General features: G+C 48.9%; 1 protein-coding gene across 1 annotated transcript in view; it reads left to right on the top strand.

Moving 5' to 3' along the window:
- Window positions 1-18,126, top strand: part of LOC140409107 (kinesin-like protein KIF24) — a 169,008-nt gene that overhangs the window by 49,030 nt on the left and 101,852 nt on the right. The window contains exon 4 of the mRNA XM_072497220.1: window positions 10,205-10,302. Within this exon, the coding sequence (XP_072353321.1) occupies window positions 10,205-10,302 (98 nt within the window). The remainder of the gene's footprint in view (window positions 1-10,204; window positions 10,303-18,126) is intronic.

An 18,126-nucleotide genomic window follows, 5' to 3' on the forward strand; every position in this document is an offset into this window, starting at 1 on the left:
TGCATGTACCACCCATGCTAAAGCTGAATTTAGCCTGCAATTTGGTTGATCTGCCAAAATTTTCCAAAGCAAGGGCAGCACGGTGGCGCAGTGGGTTAGCCCTGTTGCCTCACGGCGCCGAGGTCCCAGGTTCGATCCTGGCTCTGGGTCACTGTCCGTGTGGAGTTTGCACATTCTTCACGTGTTTGCATGGGTTTCGCCCCCACAACCCAAAGATGTGCAGTCTCAGTGGTTGGCCACGCTAAATTGCCCCTTAATTGGAAAAAATGAATTGGGTACTCTAAATTTTTTTTTAAATAAAAAAATTAAAGATTCCGAAGCATGTCATCGATGACAGCATGATTTCTTTCACAGACACCATTACTAAATGGGCTTTCTGCAGCTGTATTCATAACTCTGATATTCACATTTTCACACATATCCCTCAACTCATCATTAGCAAATTCTCCCCCATTGTCCGTAAGGAATTTTGCCGGTGGACCCATTCCTGTCCCTATCCATTTTTCCATGATTTGATCCAGAATTACTCTCTTTTCTTTACTTCGTACAATCATTGATTGACTAAATCTGGTTGCTAAATCTACAAAATGCCAGATAAATATATTATTTGCCTTATCCCAGATCTTAAGGTCCATGGCCACAATGTCGTTAAAATCCCTGGCCAAAGGTAGGGTTACTATCGGTCGTGCTGGTGTCCTTCTGTACTTCCAACAAACTTCACAGCGGTCACTAATCTGTTCTATCAGTTTAATATAATCGTCATCCCTTACCCCTGCATCCAGTAATAAATTTTTCAGCCTCCGAGGAGAGGGATGTGCAAATTGCCTATGCAGTTTTAATACCACAAGCTTTTTATCAGCTAAAGTCCCATTTTCAACTGCCATTAACACATGCTTAACCACTCTATTTGAAATATTATTTGTCAGTAATGGAATACAATAGTGTCCCGACTGTGTAAATTGTAAGTCCACCGTTTTTCCAAAAACTGTTGCCTTATCCTGTTCCATATCCAGTATCATGTGTGCTTTCTTCATCGACAGTCTGCTCAGAAGCAAAGGTATCTCACTTGATACAACATCCGTGCTAATGAAATGATTCACTGCAGCAATATTGCAAGGGATCACCACTCTTTTCAGCGACTTCAGAGTATTATCATCCCCAAACCCGAAACTTGTGGAACTTTCAAATTCCTTAACCTTGTTACGATTTTCAGCATTCAAGGAGTCCAGATAATATTTTAACCAGTCAATTCCACACACAGTAGATGTGCAGCCACTGTCCAATACAGCACAGTTGAAGGATTCTGCAACCAACACCCTCATTACCGGCGTAAAACTGCTTGTCAATAGGACAATGCCTTCTTTCTGGTCACTATCTTTTTCTTCTTCTGACTCTTCCGAGTCATGTGTCGCTTCAAACACTCTATCATAACGAGCTGGACAGTTGAAAGCATAATGGTATTGAGAGTCACATCGAAAACATCGATATATCATGCCCCGTGCATTTCTGGGGTTCATCTTCCTATTGTAGGTTCTAACTGGGTTTCTGTCTTCATAATTTCCTTGTCTCGGTCTTCTTCTATAGTTTTGAGCCCTGTTCGTAGCCATACGATTTCGCTATCCTGTTAGTAGTGTATCTTCCATATTCTGCCTTATTGCAGGCTGACCTATTTGGGTCATCAGAGCCATCGGAATCAAATGTTTCCCCAGAAACTTTTGTAAAGCTTTTGTCATCTGTTCGAATCAGGTATCCTTATCAGTAAACTGAACTCCTGTCAAAACCAGGAACCTATCCATGTTGCTCACTCTAGCTCAGTCAAGTAATTTAAAGGCCAACACAGACTGTGGAAATTCCAGGTTGTATTTCTGCAGCCTTTTATATAGTCTGCCAAATTCCATTATATAGTCTTCCATGGAGATATCCTCCATTTTCCGGAACTTATCAAAATCCGACCATGCTTCATACGCACTTAACAAGTCATCTTTCTTATGAATCTTATCCATATAATGTAATAAAGTCTCCAGACCTTCTTCTGAGTCTAACTCTTCCAATTCCAGCTCAGAAAGCACTTTGTTTCGGATTTTACTGCCATATGGTAGAGAAAGAGCCAATGCCATACCTTGTTTTCTCTTTTCCAAAGCAGTTACCTAAGTCCACATAACTACTGCACTTCTCCATTGGTCGTACGATTCCCTTTCAGAAAATAAGGGAGGATAGTCATATCCAGCCATCTTTATCCTTGGTTCAGCCATATATCCCTTTTTTTCTTTTCTCGCTCACTCCTTGGTTTGATCTGGAAAAGTTGTATCTTTCAACCCTTCACATTTACACAGCAACCATCCTCTGCTACCAATTGTTAGACATTTTAGTTGCTGTGATATGAAGAGTCTAAAGTTCCGTTCCTTTTTCACAAACACACATTTATTTCATTCCAACAGCCTTTGACAAAACTCTAACTATACATCACCTGACAGAGGCCACCTGAAGCCCCTTTACATATCAGTGTCAATTAATGGATACTTAACATAAATGAAACAACTAATTGCAATGTCTCTTAACCCATTACTTAACATGGTGGAGGGACTGGGGGCCCCGATTGAATTGGAGGAGATTGTCAAGGGTATAGAGGGCATGCAATCAGGTAAAGCCCCGGGGCCGGACGGTTACCAGGTAGAATTCTATAAGAAATGAGGCTAGAGAGAAAGGAACCCTCCCCCCAACAATGTCACAGGCCTTGATCTCACTCATTCTTAAAAGAGGGAAGGACCCGGAACATTGCGGGTCATACAGGCCGATTTCGCTTTTAAACGTGGATGCCAAATTGCTAGCTAAGATTCTGGCCACAAGAATTGAGGATTGCGTCCGAGGGGTGATAGAGGAAGACCAGACTGGGTTTGTTAAAGGCAGACAACTCAATACCAATGTCCGGAGACTTTTGAATATTATTATGATGCCCTCAGAGGGAGGGGCGGTGGAGGTGGTAACAGAGAAAGCCTTTGACCGGGTGGAGTGGGAGTACCTGTGGGAAACGCTGGGGAGGTTCAGTGAGGGCTTTATTGGCTGGGTGAAATTGCTGTACCAGGTGCCTGTAGTAAGTGTATGTACAAACCGGCTGAGGTCAGGGTACTTCGAGCTTCACCGGGGAACGAGGCAGGGGTGTCCCCTCTCCCCGTTACTATTTGCCCTAGCTATAGAACCCCTAGCTATGGCGCTGAGAGCCTCCAGGAACTGGCGGGGACTGGTTCGGGGGGGGGGGGGGGGGGACATCGGATCTCGCTGTACGTGGATGATTTGCTCCTGTACATTTAGGACCCTGTGGAGGGGATGGGGGAGGTTCTGCGGATCCTGAGGGATTTTGGTAGTTTTTCAGGGTGCAAACTGAACATGGGAAAGAGTGAGTTGTTTGTGATCCAGGCCAAGGGGCAGGAGGAGAGACTGAAAGAGCTGCGGCTCAGGATGGTAGAGAAGTTTTTGTTACCTGGGTATACAGATGGCCAGGAAATGGGATGCCCTGCACAGGCTCAACCTGACCCGGTTGGTGGAGCAAATGGAAGAGGACTTTAAAAGGTGGGATATGCTCCCGCTATCACTGGCAGGGAGGGTGCAGTCCGTGAAAATGACTGTCCTCCCCAGGGTGGGGAGGGGGAGTGTTGGCGCTGCCGAACTTTCGCAACTACTACTGGGCGGCCAATATAGCTATGATTAGGAAGTGGGCGATGGGGGGAGGGGGGCGGCGTCATGTAAAGGTACTAGTCTGGGAGCTTTGATGACGGCTCCTTTGCCGTTCTCGCCAACCTGTTACTCCACAAGTCCGGTGGTGGCGACGACACTGCGGATCTGGGGACAGTGGAGGAAGTACAAGAAGGTGGAGGGAGCGTCGGTCTGGACCCCGATATGTAACAACCACAGGTTTGTCCCGGGTAGGATGGATAGTGGGTTCCAGAGCTGGCAAAGGGCAGGCATCAGAAGGATGGGAGATCTGTTCATAGACTGAAGCTTTCCCAGTTTAAAGGCGCTAGAGGACAAATTTAATCTGACGCTTTTAAATATCTGCAAGTACGAGCCTTCCTGAAAAAACAGGTAATGGCCTTTCCGACACTGACGCCACTGAGGATACAGGACAGGGTGATCTCCGGCACCTGGGTGGGGGAGGGGAAGGTGTCGGATATCTACCAGGAACTACAGGAGGCAGAGGAAACCCCGGTGGAGGAGCTCAAGGGCAAGTGGGAGGAGGAGCTAGGTGAGAAGTTGGAAGCGGGTCTATGGGCAGAGGTCCTGGGCAGGGTTAATTCCTCCTCATCATGTGCCAGTCTCAGTCTAATTCAATTTAAGGTGGTCCACCGGGCACACATGATGGCAGCGAGAATGAGCAAGTTTTTTGGGGTAGAAGACAGTTGTATGAGGTGCAAGGGCAGCCCTACAAACCATGTCCACATGTTTTGGGCATGCCCGGAGCTTAGAGTTCTGGCAAGGGTTGCGAGGGCAATGTCCAAGGTGCTTAACACACGGGTGGTGCCGAGTCCAGAGATAGTGACCTTTGGAGTGTCAGAAGACCTGGGAGTTCAGGGGGCGAAAGAGGCCGACGTTCTGGCCTTTGTCTCCCTAGTAGCCCGGAGATAGATTTTATTAATGTGGAGGGACTCAAAGCCCCCGAGTGTAGAGACCTGGGTTAGTGACATGGCTGGGTTTCTCAGCCTCGAGAAAATAAAGTTTGCCGTAAGAGGGTCTATGCTAGGGTTCTCTCGGAGGTGGCAGCCGTTCGTCGACTTTCTCGAGGAAAATTAAAATGTCAGCAGCAGCAATCCATTGGCCGGGGGCGGGGGGGGGGGGGGGGGGAGTGCTTCATTGGGATGGTGTGGGAAGACTGAGCCATGTGGGGTAATGTCTATTTAATTGTTATTGTATATTATCTTTTTGCACTATGTTAATGTTCACTCTAGTTTGTTTTGTTATTATTGTTACTACTGTTTTATTATGAAGAATTCTGCAAAACCTTAATAAAAATACTTTTTTTTAAAAAAGGAGTTTTACAGCCAGCTATATGAGTTGGAACCCATAGCTGGGGTGGAAGGGATGAGGCAGTTTCTGAGAGGGTTAAAGTTTCCGAGGGTGGAGGAAGGGTTGGTGGATGGGCTGGGAGCCCCGATCGGGATTGATGAAATAGCAGAGGGGCGGGAGGCCATACAGTCGGTTAAGGCCCCGGGACCGGACATCTCCCCGTTGGAATTTTACAAAAGGTTCTCTGAGATGCTGGGCCCACTGCTGGTGAGGACTTTTAATGAGGCAAGAGAGCGGGGCGTTCTTCCCCCGACAGTGTCACAGGCCTAGATCTCACTGACCCTGAAGTGGGAGAAGGACCCTGAGCTGTGCGGGTCATACAGGCCAATCTCCCTATTGAATGTTGATGCCAAACTGTTGGCTAAAATCTTGGCCTCAAGGGTAGAAGATTGCGTCCCAGAGGTGATAGGGGAGGACCAGCCGAGTTTGTTAAGGGCAGACAGCTAACAGGCAACGTTAGAAGGCTCTTAAACGTGATCATGATGCCCCCAGCGGGTAGGGAGGTGGAAGTAGTGGTTGCAATGGACGCAGAAAAGACCTTCGACCGGGTGGAATGGAATTATTTGTGGGAGGTGTTAGGGCGGTTCGGGTTTGGGCGGGGCTTTATTGATTGAGTCCGGTTGTTGTACCAGGCACCGGTGGCGAGTGTCCGAACGAATCGGTTGACGTCGGACTATTTTTAATTACACCGGGGGACTAGGCAGGGATGCCCCCTCTCCCCACTGCTGTTCGCTTTGGCCATAGAGCCACTGGCAATGGCGCTGAGAGCTTCAAGGGACTGGAAGGGGTTGGTCCGATGGGGGGTAGAACACAGGGTCTCGCTATACGCCGACGACCTGCTCCTGTAAACTTCCGACCCGTTAGTGGGGATGGGAGAGATTATGAGGATTTAGGGGAATTTGGCCGGTTTTCAGGGTGCAAATTGAATATGGGGAAAAGCAAGATGTTTGTGATCCAGGCAAGGGGGCAGGAGAGGAGATTGGGAGAGCTGCCATTCAGAGTGGTGGGAGGAAGCTTTCGTTATTTGGGAATCCAGGTGGCACGGGACTGGGGGCTGTTACATAAACTAAATTTGACCCGGCTAGTGGAACAGATGAAGGAGTACTTTCGAAGGTGGGACATGCTCCCGCTGTCACTGGCAGGGAGAGTACAGACTGTGAAAATGATGGTCCTCCCGAGGTTTCTTTGTTTTTCAGTGCCTTCCCGTCTTTATCCCAAGGGCCTTCTTAAACATGTAAACAAGGTGATTTCGGGTTTTGTGTGGGCGGATAAAACCCTGCGAGTGAAGAACGTGTTGCTGGTGCTTGGCAGAGGCGGGGGTGGGTTGGCGCTGCTTAACTTTAGCAACTATTACTGCGTGGCAAATATAGCCATGATTAGGAAGTGGGTAGTGCGGGGTGGGGGGCTGGGGGTATCGGTGTGGGAGCAAGTAGAAGCAACATCATGCAAGGACACAAGTTTGGGGGCATTGGTAACGGCACCTCTGCCGTTCCCGCCGGCCCGGTACTCCACAAGCCCGGTGGTAGTGGCCGCCCTGAGAGACTGGGGGGCAGTGGAGGAAGCATATGAGAGTAGAAGGAGCATCGGTCTGGGCTCCAATCGGCAATAACCATCGGTTTGTACCGGGAAGGCTGGGTGGGGGTTTTGGGGATGCTAGAGAGCAGGGATTGAGAGGATGGGGGATCTATTTATAGATGGAAACTTCCCCTGTTTGAAGGATTTAGAGGAGAAATTTGCCAGCAGGAAATGGATTCAGATATCTGCAGGTATGGGATTTTTTGCAAAGGGGGTTTCGACCTTTCCGCTCCTACCACCACGGGGGATACAGGACAGGGTAGTTTCCAGAACGGGGGTGGGAGAGGGTAAGGTTTCGGATATTTATAAAGAACTCATGGAGTCGGAGGAAATGCAGACAGAGGAGCTAAAGCGCAAATGGCAAGATGAGCTAGGGGGAGATAGAGGCAGGTCTTTGGGCGGATGCGTTAAGCAGAGTCGACCAGTCCTCATTGTGTGCCAGGCTCAGCCTGATTCAGTTTAAGGTCGCTCACTGAGCACACATAATGGTGGCCCGGATGAGCAAGTTTTTGGGGATAGAGGACAGGTGTGCGAGATGTGCGGGAGGGCCATCAAACCATGTCCATATGTTTTGGGCATGTCCAAAGCTTATGGGGATTTTGGCAGGGTTTTACAGATGTCATGTCCACGGTGTTTAAAAACAAGGGTGGTGCCGAGTCCAGAGTTGGTGATTTTCGGAGTGTCGGAAGATCCAGGAGTCCAGTGGGTAAGAGAGGCTGACGTCTTGGCCTTTGCCTCCTTGGTTGCCTGGAGACAGATATTGTTCGCATGGAGGGACTCAGCCCCCGAATTCAGAGATCTGGGTTAGTGACATGGCTTGGGTTCTCAGACTTGAGAAAATAAAGTTTGCCCTAAGAGGGTCAATGCTGGGGTTCGTCCAGAGGTGGAAGCCGTTTGTCGACTTCTTTGGAGAAAACTAACTGTCAGCAGAGGTGGGGGGGTGAACAGTTGGATTATTCTTTTGATGAGGTGGGACTTGTAAGGGAGGGAGGCAGTCTTAGCACTATGTTTATATTTGTATTGTTTACTATTATTATTATCAAATTATAAATGCCTGAATAAATGTTTTTTTTTAAAAAGAGAATGCAGGGGAAGTGGTAATGGGTGACCTACAGGCAGTTGAGAAGAAATAAGCAAATAGTGCAGGATTCTCAGTGTATCTCACTCCAACCAGTATTCAGTTCTGAAGATTGATGAAACTGATGGTTCACCTGGGGAAAGCAGCCAGAACCAAGTTCATGGCACCACTGCTAGCTCAGCTGTTCAAGGGGCCACGAAGAAGACTATAAGACCAATAGTGATAGGAGATTTGATAGTTACGGGAACAGACAAGCCACAGAAATGAATCCAGGGTGACATGTTAGTCCCAGGTGCTAGGATCAATGATGACACTGAACGGCTGTCATGAACCCTGATGGGGGAGGGTGAATAGCCAGTAGTCATGGTCTACATTAGTACCAATCACATAGGCAGAGAGAGGACTGTGGTCCTGCAGTCAGAGTTTAGAGAGCTAGGTAGGCATTTAGCAAGCAGGATTATTCCCTGTACCATGAGCAAATTAGTATAGAAATAGGAGGATAGAGCAGATGAATGCATGGCTAGAGGGATGGTGCAGGCTCGAGTGCTTGAAATTCTTGGGACATTAAGGCCAATTCTGGGGGAGATGGGCCGTGTACAGGTCTGACAGGTTTCACTCAAACAGAGCCAGGACCAAACCAAAGTTCTTTGCTGGTGCTGTTGGGGAGGGTTAAATTAGGTGGTGTGGGAAATAGGAAATAACACTAAAGAGGAATGCCAAGGTGAACAGAATAACCTATTTCTGATTCAAGCAAGGTGCTGGGGAAAAGGCTAGTGAGCACTGGTCATATCAGCTACCTCTGTCTGGGCCTGGTTTGTCCTGTGAGCACTGGTCCTGTCAGCTATCTCTGTCCAGGCCTGGTTTGTCCTGTGAGTACTGGTCCTGTCAGCTATCTCTGTCCAGGGCTGGTTTGTCCTGTGAGCACTGGTCCTGTCAGCTACCACGGTCCAGGCCTGGTTTGTCCTGTGAGCACTGGTCCTGTCAGCTACCTCTGTCTACGCCTGGTTTGTCCTGTGAGCACTGGTCCTGTCGGCTACCCCTGCCCAGGTGTGATTTGTCCTGTGAGCACTGGTCCTGTCCGCTACCGCGGTCCAGGCCTGGTTTGTCCTGTGAGCACTGGTCCTGTCAACTACCCCTGCCCATGCCTGGTTTGTCCTGTGAGCACTGGCCCTGTTGGCTACCTCTGCCCAGGCGTGATTTGTCCTGTGAGCACTGGTCCTGTCAGCTTCCTCTGTCCAGGCCTGGTTTGTCTTGTGAGCTCTGGTCCTGTCAGCCACCTCTGCCCAGGCCTGGTTTGTCCTGTGTGCACTGGTCCTGTCAGCTACCTCTGTCAGTGCCTGGTGTGAGCACTGGTCCTGTCAGCTACCTCTGTCAAGGCCTGGTTTGCCCTGTGAGCACTGGTCCTGTCGGCTACCTCTGTCAAGGCTTGTTTTGTCCTGTGAGCACTGGTCCTGTCAGCTATCTCTGTCCAGGCCTGGTTTGTCCTGTGAGCACTGGTCCTGTCAGCTACCAGGGTCCATACCTGGTTTGTCCTGTGAGCACTGGTCCTGTCAGCTACCACGGTCCAGGCCTGGTTTGTCCTGTGAGCACTGGTCCTGTCAGCTACCACGGTCCAGGCCTGGTTTGTCCTGTGAGCACTGGTCCTGTCAACTACCAGGTCCAGGCCTGGTTTGTCCTGACCTTGAGGATTCTGTCTCACACTTTTGAAGAAGATACTCCCTCTGGTCTTCATTCCCACCACTTGTACCTTTAATGGAGGCCTTTGAAAAACCAGCTGGTGACTCATCAGCCTTGCCATAAAGTGGTTCAGAGTTGTTTAGTGAAAAATGGGAGCAGGAATTGAGTTTTCTCTCTAATAGGTTAATCACTGATTCAGATAGGTCTCCGCAGTTGTGCCGGAAGTTATGTGAGGTGCCGGGCGTTAAGTCAGCTGCCAGATTCCATGCAGGATTGGGAAGGGTATGAAAATGGCCTCATGTCAAAGACTCTGTGGGATGCTCCGAGTCCATGGCACGGTAAACTGGCAATGTCTGCGTGGGTTTGCTCCGGTTTCCTCCCACAAGTCCCAAAAGACGTGCTGTTAGGTAATTTGGACATTCTGAATTCTCCCTCAGTGTACCCAAACAGGCGCCAGAGTGTGGCGACTAGGGGCTTTTCACAGTAACTTCATTGCGGTGTTAATGTAAGCCTACTTGTGACAATAATAAAGACTATTATTATTAAGCATCTATTTGCTTTTTCAGTAAAATGTTAGTAATATCCAGTGGCCACTGTTATGTTTATTTATTTCAACAGCTCCCTGGAATGAAAAATATGCTTTCCCAAGTCTGCTTTTACTAGATCTTCAAACCATATCTCGGTCTCATTATCTATCAGCTGTAGGAACTTTCCCTTACAAGTGCTAATATTCTCATATTGAAATCATCTAACCAATCATTTCCCATTTTTAATTTTAATTTTTTAAAATTAAATCAGTATGTGATTCATTTTCAGCATATTTTTTATTTTGATGAAGCATTTGAGGAGACTTGTACCAATTATGATGTGTATTTGAAGACTGCTTATCCCCTCATCCAGCATGTTTTCAGTGGGTATGTTACTTTTGTTTCATCATTGTTGTCAATCATTTGCTTTTCTTTTATACATAAACTAAAAGATTTCATATGGCATTGTTCATACTAAGTGGAAGGATATGCTTTTTGATACTATGAAACAATACAGGGCAAATAATTTTTGATGGTTGAATAATTACAATATCTTTATTGAAGTGTTATGAAAGTCTAAACACCTCTTTTGCGTTCAATTTATGTGATCATCTCTTCATTTTCAGTGACATTGTAAACTTGAGGCCTTGACTATTATTCATATGTCTTGCTGAAAAAAGAGCCATGCTATCAAACCTTTTTGTCTTGCACTCATCAGAACAGATTTGCAAGAATACCAAATCTCAAAGGGAACAATAATTTATACTGTATGAGAAGAGGGTGCTGATTAGTTGTCAAGTGGACTAATTGATAGAGGTGGTGCCATGGAGAATGCACCAGGGAACAGTTAACTGCCAAGCTTTTGTTTAAATTCAAATCAGGCAGGTTGACTCTGATTAGTCAAGCTATGGGAAATGAACCAGGGCATGGCTGTCGGCCAAGCTTTTGTTTAGTTGAAAAAGCTGCAATGTGTGGACATGTGCTTTCTATTTGCAAAGGACAGGGTGTGAATATATGTAACTTTCAGCATGCATAAGTGAGTCACAGCGAGGCTGACTAATAGTCTTAAATTGGTTGTCAGTGTAATTCTTAGCACAGTCAGGATTGTTTAGTAACTGTTGTCTAATCATGGAATCACAGCTAATGTTGGAAACTATGTTCTGAGTTTTGCAGACATACCTAGCATTATGTCAGCACTGACGACATTCGTGTACCACGTTACTGATTTGTGTGATAGGCCATCCTATTAGTGGAGAATACCACTCTCATTGCTACTGCATAGCAGCAGCGTGACATGGCTAGCTTCACCCATTGCTCAAATTTTTGAGACACCTTACCCTTCCAGGGTAATCTGAGATAGACTGGGCACTTTTCAGGACTGGAAATTGCAGCCTTAGGCCCATTCATGAGTTTGTAAATGAATTTCAGTGCTGATCTAATGCCAGGTACGAAGCTGTACATCCCAAGACAGGTGGATCGTATCAAACAGCAAGTCCCTTCAGCTGTTGGCACCAGGCAAAGTACTGCAAAACATTAAGATATGTATTGAGGAGACTTCCGGGTGCGGCGATGACCAGCTAAGTCGCACGTTTCGGGAACTGAAGAGCATAGATTGGGGGCGGATGTTTGAGGGCAAATCAACATCTGACATGTGGGAGGCTTTCAAGTGTCAGTTGATAGGAATACAGGACAGGCATGTTCCTGTGAGGAAGAAAGACAAATACGGCAATTTTCGGGAACCTTGGATGACGAATGATATTGTAGGCCTCGTCAAAAAGAAAAAGGAGGCATTTGTCAGGGCTAAAAGGCTGGGAACAGACGAAGCCTGTGTGGCATATAAGGAAAGTAGGAAGGAACTTAAGCAGGGAGTCAGGAGGGCTAGAAGGGGTCATGAAAAGTCATTGGCAAATAGGGTTAAGGAAAATCCCAAGGCTTTTTACACTTACATAAAAAGCAAGAGGGTAGCCAGGGAAAGGGTTGGCCCACTGAAGGATAGGCAAGGGAATCTATGTGTGGAGCCAGAGGAAATGGGCGAGGTACTAAATGAATACTTTGCATCAGTATTCACCAAAGAGAAGGAATTGGTAGATGTTGAGTCTGGAGAAGGGGGTGTAGATAGCCTGGGTCACATTGTGATCCAAAAAGACGAGGTGTTGGGTGTCTTAAAAAATATTAAGGTAGATAAGTCCCCAGGGCCGGATGGGATCTACCCCAGAATACTGAAGGAGGCTGGAGAGGAAATTGCTGAGGCCTTGACAGAAATCTTTGGATCCTCGCTGTCTTCAGGGGATGTCCCGGAGGACTGGAGAATAGCCAATGTTGTTCCTCTGTTTAAGAAGGGTGGCAGGGATAATCCCGGGAACTACAGGCCGGTGAGCCTTACTTCAGTGGTAGGGAAATTACTGGAGAGAATTCTTCGAGACAGGATCTACTCCCATTTGGAAGCAAATGGACGTATTAGTGAGAGGCAGCACGGTTTTGTGAAGGGGAGGTCGTGTCTCACTAACTTGATCGAGTTTTTCGAGGAGGTCACTAAGATGATTGATGCAGGTAGGGCAGTAGATGTTGTCTATATGGACTTCAGTAAGGCCTTTGACAAGGTCCCTCATGGTAGACTAGTACAAAAGGTGAAGTCACACGGGATCAGGGGTGAACTGGCAAGGTGGATACAGAACTGGCTAGGCCATAGAAGGCAGAGGGTAGCAATGGAGGGATGCTTTTCTAATTGGAGGGCTGTGACCAGTGGTGTTCCACAGGGATCAGTGCTGGGACCTTTGCTCTTTGTAGTATATATAAATGATTTGGAGGAAAATGTAACTGGTCTGATTAGTAAGTTTGCAGACGACACAAAGGTTGGTGGAATTGCGGATAGCGATGAGGACTGTCTGAGGATACAGCAGGATTTAGATTGTCTGGAGACTTGGGCGGAGAGATGGCAGATGGAGTTTAACCTGGACAAATGTGAGGTAATGCATTTTGGAAGGGCTAATGCAGGTAGGGAATATACAGTGAATGGTAGAACCCTCAAGAGTATTGAAAGTCAAAGAGATCTAGGAGTACAGGTCCACAGATCACTGAAAGGGGCTACACAGGTGGAGAAGGTAGTCAAGAAGGCATACGGCATGCTTGCCTTCATTGGCCGGGGCATTGAGTATAAGAATTGGCAAGTCATGTTGCAGCTGTATAGAACCTTAGTTAGGCCACACTTGGAGTATAGTGTTCAATTCTGGTCGCCACACTACCAGAAGGATGTGGAGGCTTTAGAGAGGGTGCAGAAGAGATTTACCAGAATGTTGCCTGGTATGGAGGGCATAAGCTATGAGGAGCGATTGAATAAACTCGGTTTGTTCTCACTGGAACGAAGGAGGTTGAGGGGCGACCTGATAGAGGTATACAAAATTATGAGGGGCATAGACAGAGTGGATAGTCAGAGGCTTTTCCCCAGGGTAGAGGGGTCAATTACTAGGGGGCATAGGTTTAAGGTGAGAGGGGCAAAGTTTAGAGTAGATGTACGAGGCAAGTTTTTTACGCAGAGGGTAGTGGGTGCCTGGAACTCACTACCGGAGGAGGTAGTGGAGGCAGGGACGATAGGGACATTTAAGGGGCATCTTGACAAATATATGAATAGGATGGGAATAGAAGGATACGGACCCAGGAAGTGTAGAAGATTGTAGTTTAGTCGGGCAGTATGGTCGGCACGGGCTTGGAGGGCCGAAGGGCCTGTTCCTGTGCTGTACATTTCTTTGTTCTTTGTTGTTCTTTGTTTCGGCAGCTCCCGGTGGAACGGACTTTTGGGCTCTTAATAGGAGCCCCAACGGCAATTTTAACGGCTAAAAACACTGTGCGGTAAACCAGAAGGGAATCCCCCCTGGACACGGATGGAAAAAGGAGAGAAAAGTGGCCAGATTGCGGTGGATCCTCTAGGGCAGCGGCCAGGAAGGCAAGCACAAAGCAAGATGGCGTCGGAAGGTGGCAGTTTAATATGGGGCCCTGACCAACAAGAATTCCTGCGGCGCTGCGTGGAAGAACTTAAAAAGGAGATGAAGAAGAAGCTGTTGGCCCCGATATTACAGGCGATTGAAGGGCTAAAGGAGGAGCAAAAGACCCAGGAGCAGGACCTCCGGGTCGTGAAGGCAAAGGCTGCTGAGAATGAGGACAAAATACAGGGCCTGGTGGTGAAGACAGAGATGCACGAGGCACAACACAAAAGGTGTGTGGAAAGGCTGGAGGTGCTGGAGAATAATGCGAGGAGGAAGAATTTAAGGATTCTTGGTCTTCCCGAAGGTGCAGAAGGGGCGGACGTCAGGGCATATGTGAGCACGATGCTTCACCCGTTAATGGGATCGGAGGCCCCGACGGGACCGTTGGAGGTGGAGGGAGCTTATCGAGTTATGGCGCGAAGACCGAGGGCTGGAGAAATTCCTCGAGCCATAGTGGTGAGATTTCTCCGATACAAGGACAGAGAGATAGTCCTCAGATGGGCAAAGAAAACCCGGAGCAGTAGGTGGGAGAACGCGGTGATCCGCGTATATCAAGATTGGAGTGCGGAGGTGGCGAGAAGGAGGGCAAGCTTTAATCGGGCCAAGGCGTTGCTGCACAAAAGGAAGGTTAAATTTGGAATGCTGCAGCCGGCAAGACTGTGGGTCACACATCAAGGGAAACACCACTACTTTGAAATGGCAGAAGAGGTGTGGACATTTATTGTCGAGGAGAAACTGGAACAAGCGGGCTAGAAAAAGAACGTTTGGGATAAAGTGGTGGGGTGATTACGTGGGGTGAAGGGGGGGGGGGAAATGGGGGAAGAGATGATTTCCGAAGTTGTTAACCCTGCGACCCTGTAACTTTTCTCTCTTCCCCATGTCGTGGGGGAGGGGGGGGAGGGAGGATGGGGAGCTGGGGGAGCCGGCCATTGGGGGCGGGGCCAAATGGGTAGCGCGGGCTTTGTTCCCGTGCTATGGTAATCATGGCGGGAACAGGGAAGCAGGAAGGAGGGGGCCTCGCACAGTGGGGGCCGAGGTCACGGGGGGAAGCCGAGGTCGGCCAGAGTTTGCTGACTTCTTGGAGCAACGTGGGGGGTGCAATTACGCTAGAAAGGGATCTAGCGGGGGGTGGGGGGGGGGGTTAACTGGGTTGCTGCTGCTGGGGAGAAGGGGAGCTGGTATGGGGTGGGGTGGTCGGGGCGGGAGGGCGCCGTTGGGGGGAGATACGGCTACGTGGGAACCGGGAGAGGAGCTGGATTGAAAAAGGAGATGGCTAGTCGACAAGGGGGGGGGGGGGTAAAAGAGCCCCCCAACTAGGCTGATCACGTGGAATGTGAGAGGGCTGAACGGGCCGATTAAGAGGGCACGGGTACTCGCACACCTAAAACAACTTAAGGCAGATGTGGTTATGCTGCAGGAGACGCATCTGAAACTGATGGACCAGGTCAGACTTCGCAAAGGATGGGTGGGGCAGGTGTTTCATTCGGGGCTAGACGCAAAAAACAGGGGGGGTGGCTATATTAGTGGGGAAGCAGGTAATGTTTGAGGCAAAGACCATAGTGGCGGATAGTGGGGGCAGATACGTAATGGTGAGTGGCAGATTGCAAGGAGAGGCGGTGGTTTTAGTGAACGTATATGCCCCGAACTGGGATGATGCCAATTTTATGAGGCGTATGTTGGGGCGCATCCCGGACCTAGAGGCGGGAAAGTTGGTAATGGGTGGAGATTTTAATACGGTGCTGGACCCAGGGCTGGACAGATCGAGGTCCAGGACCGGAAGGAGGCCAGCTGCAGCTAGGGTGCTCAAGGACTTTATGGAGCAGATGGGAGGAGTAGACCCCTGGAGATTTGGTAGACCTAGGAGTAAGGAGTTTTCGTTTTTCTCCTATGTCCACAAAGTCTATTCACGGATAGACTTTTTTGTTTTGGGAAGGGCACTGATCCCGAAGGTGACGGGGATGGAGTATACGGCTATAGCTATTTCGGACCACGCTCCACATTGGGTGGACCTGGAGATAGGGGAGGAAAAAGAACAGCACCCACCCTGGAGAATGGACATGGGATTATTGGCAGATGAGGGGGTGTGTTTAAGGGTGAGGGGGTGTATTGAAAGGTACTTGGAACTCAATGACAATGGGGAGGTTCAGGTGGGAGTGGTCTGGGAGGCGTTGAAGGCTGTGGTTAGAGGGGAGCTGATATCTATCAGGGCACATAAAGGAAAGCAGGAGGGTAGGGAAAGGGAGCGGTTGTTGAAAGAACTTTTGAGGGTGGACAGGCAATATGCGGAGGCACCGGAGGAGGGACTGTACAGGGAAAGGCAAAGGCTACATGTAGAATTTGACTTGTTGACTACGGGTAAGGCAGAGGCACAATGGAGGAAGGCACAGGGTGTACAGTACGAATATGGGGAGAAGGCGAGCAGGTTGCTGGCCCACCAACTGAGGAAAAGGGGAGCAGCGAGGGAGATGGGGGGGGTGAGAGATGAGGAGGGAGAGATGGAGCGGAGAGAGTGAATGGAGTGTTCAAGGCATTTTATGAAAGATTATATGAAGCTCAGCCCCCGGAAGGGAAGGAGAGAATGATGTGCTTTCTGGATCAGCTGGAATTTCCTAAGGTGGAGGAGCAGGAGAGGGTGGGACTGGGAGCACAGATTGAGACGGAGGAAGTAGTGAAAGGGATTAGAAGCATGCAGGCGGGGAAGGCCCTGGGACCAGACGGATTCCCAGTGGAATTCTATAGGAAATATATGGACTTGCTGGCCCCGCTACTGATGAGAACCTTTAATGAGGCGAGGGAAAGGGGGCAGCTACCCCCGACTATGTCAGAGGCAACGATATCGCTCCTCCTAAAGAAGGAAAAAGACCCGCTGCAATGCGGGTCCTGTAGGCCCATTTCCCTCCTGAATGTGGATGCTAAGATTCTGGCCAAGGTAATGGCAACGAGGATAGAGGATTGTGTCCCGGGGGTGTTTCATGGGTTTGTGAAGGGGAGACAGCTGAACACAAATATACGGAGGCTGCGAGGGGTAATGATGATGCCCCCACCAGAGGGGGATGGCGATGGATGCCGAGAAAGCATTTGATAGAGTGGAGTGGGATTATTTGTGGGAGGTGCTGAGGAGATTTGGCTTTGGAGATGGGTATATCAGATGGGTACAGTTGCTGTATAGGGCTCCGATGGCGAGCGTGGTCACGAATGGACGGGGGTCTGATTACTTTCGGCTCCATAGAGGGACGAGGCAGGGATGTCCTCTGTCCCCGTTATTGTTTGCATTGGCGATTGAGCCCCTGGCCATAGCATTGAGGGGTTCCAGTAAGTGGAGGGGAGTACTCAGGGGAGGAGAAGAACACCGGGTATCTTTATATGCGGATGATTTGTTGTTGTATGTGGCGGACGCGGCGGAGGGGATGCCAGAGATAATGCGGATACTTGGGGAGTTTGGGGATTTTTCAGGGTATAAATTGAACATGGGGAAAAGTGAGTTGTTCGTGGTGCATCCAGGGGAGCAGAGCAGGGAAATAGAGGATTTACCGTTGAGGAAGGTAACAAGGGACTTCCGGTACTTGGGGATCCAGATAGCCAAGAATTGGGGTACATTACACAGGCTTAATTTAACGCGGTTGGTGGAACAATGGAGGAGGACTTTAAGAGATGGGACACGGTGTCCCTGTCACTGGCAGGTAGGGTGCAGGCGGTTAAAATGGTGGTCCTCCCGAGATTCCTTTTTGTGTTTCAGTGCCTCCCGGTGGTGGTCACGAAGACTTTTTTCAAGAGAATCGAGAAGAGTATTATGAGTTTTGTGTGGGCCGGGAAGACCCCGAGAGTGAGGAGGGGATTTTTGCAGCGTAGTAGGGACAGGGGGGGGTTGGCACTACCGAGCCTAAACGACTATTACTGGTCCGCCAATGTTTCAATGGTGTGTAAGTGGATGGGAGAAGGGGAGGGAGCGGCGTGGAAGAGATTGGAGAGGGCGTCCTGCAGGGAGACTAGCCTACAAGCAATGGTGACGGCGCCGTTGCCGTTCTCACCGAAGAAATACACCACAAGCCCGGTGGAGGTGGCTACATTGAAAATTTGAGGGCAGTGGAGACGGCATAGGGGAAAGACGGGAGCCTCGGAGCGGTCCCCGATAAGAAATAACCATAGGTTTGTTCCGGGGAGAATGGATGGGGGATTTGGAGCATGGCAAAGAGCTGGGGTAGTACAATTGAGAGATCTGTTCGTAGATGGG

Source organism: Scyliorhinus torazame, chromosome 3 (genome assembly GCF_047496885.1).
Source record: "Scyliorhinus torazame isolate Kashiwa2021f chromosome 3, sScyTor2.1, whole genome shotgun sequence".
Taxonomy (NCBI): domain Eukaryota; kingdom Metazoa; phylum Chordata; class Chondrichthyes; order Carcharhiniformes; family Scyliorhinidae; genus Scyliorhinus; species Scyliorhinus torazame.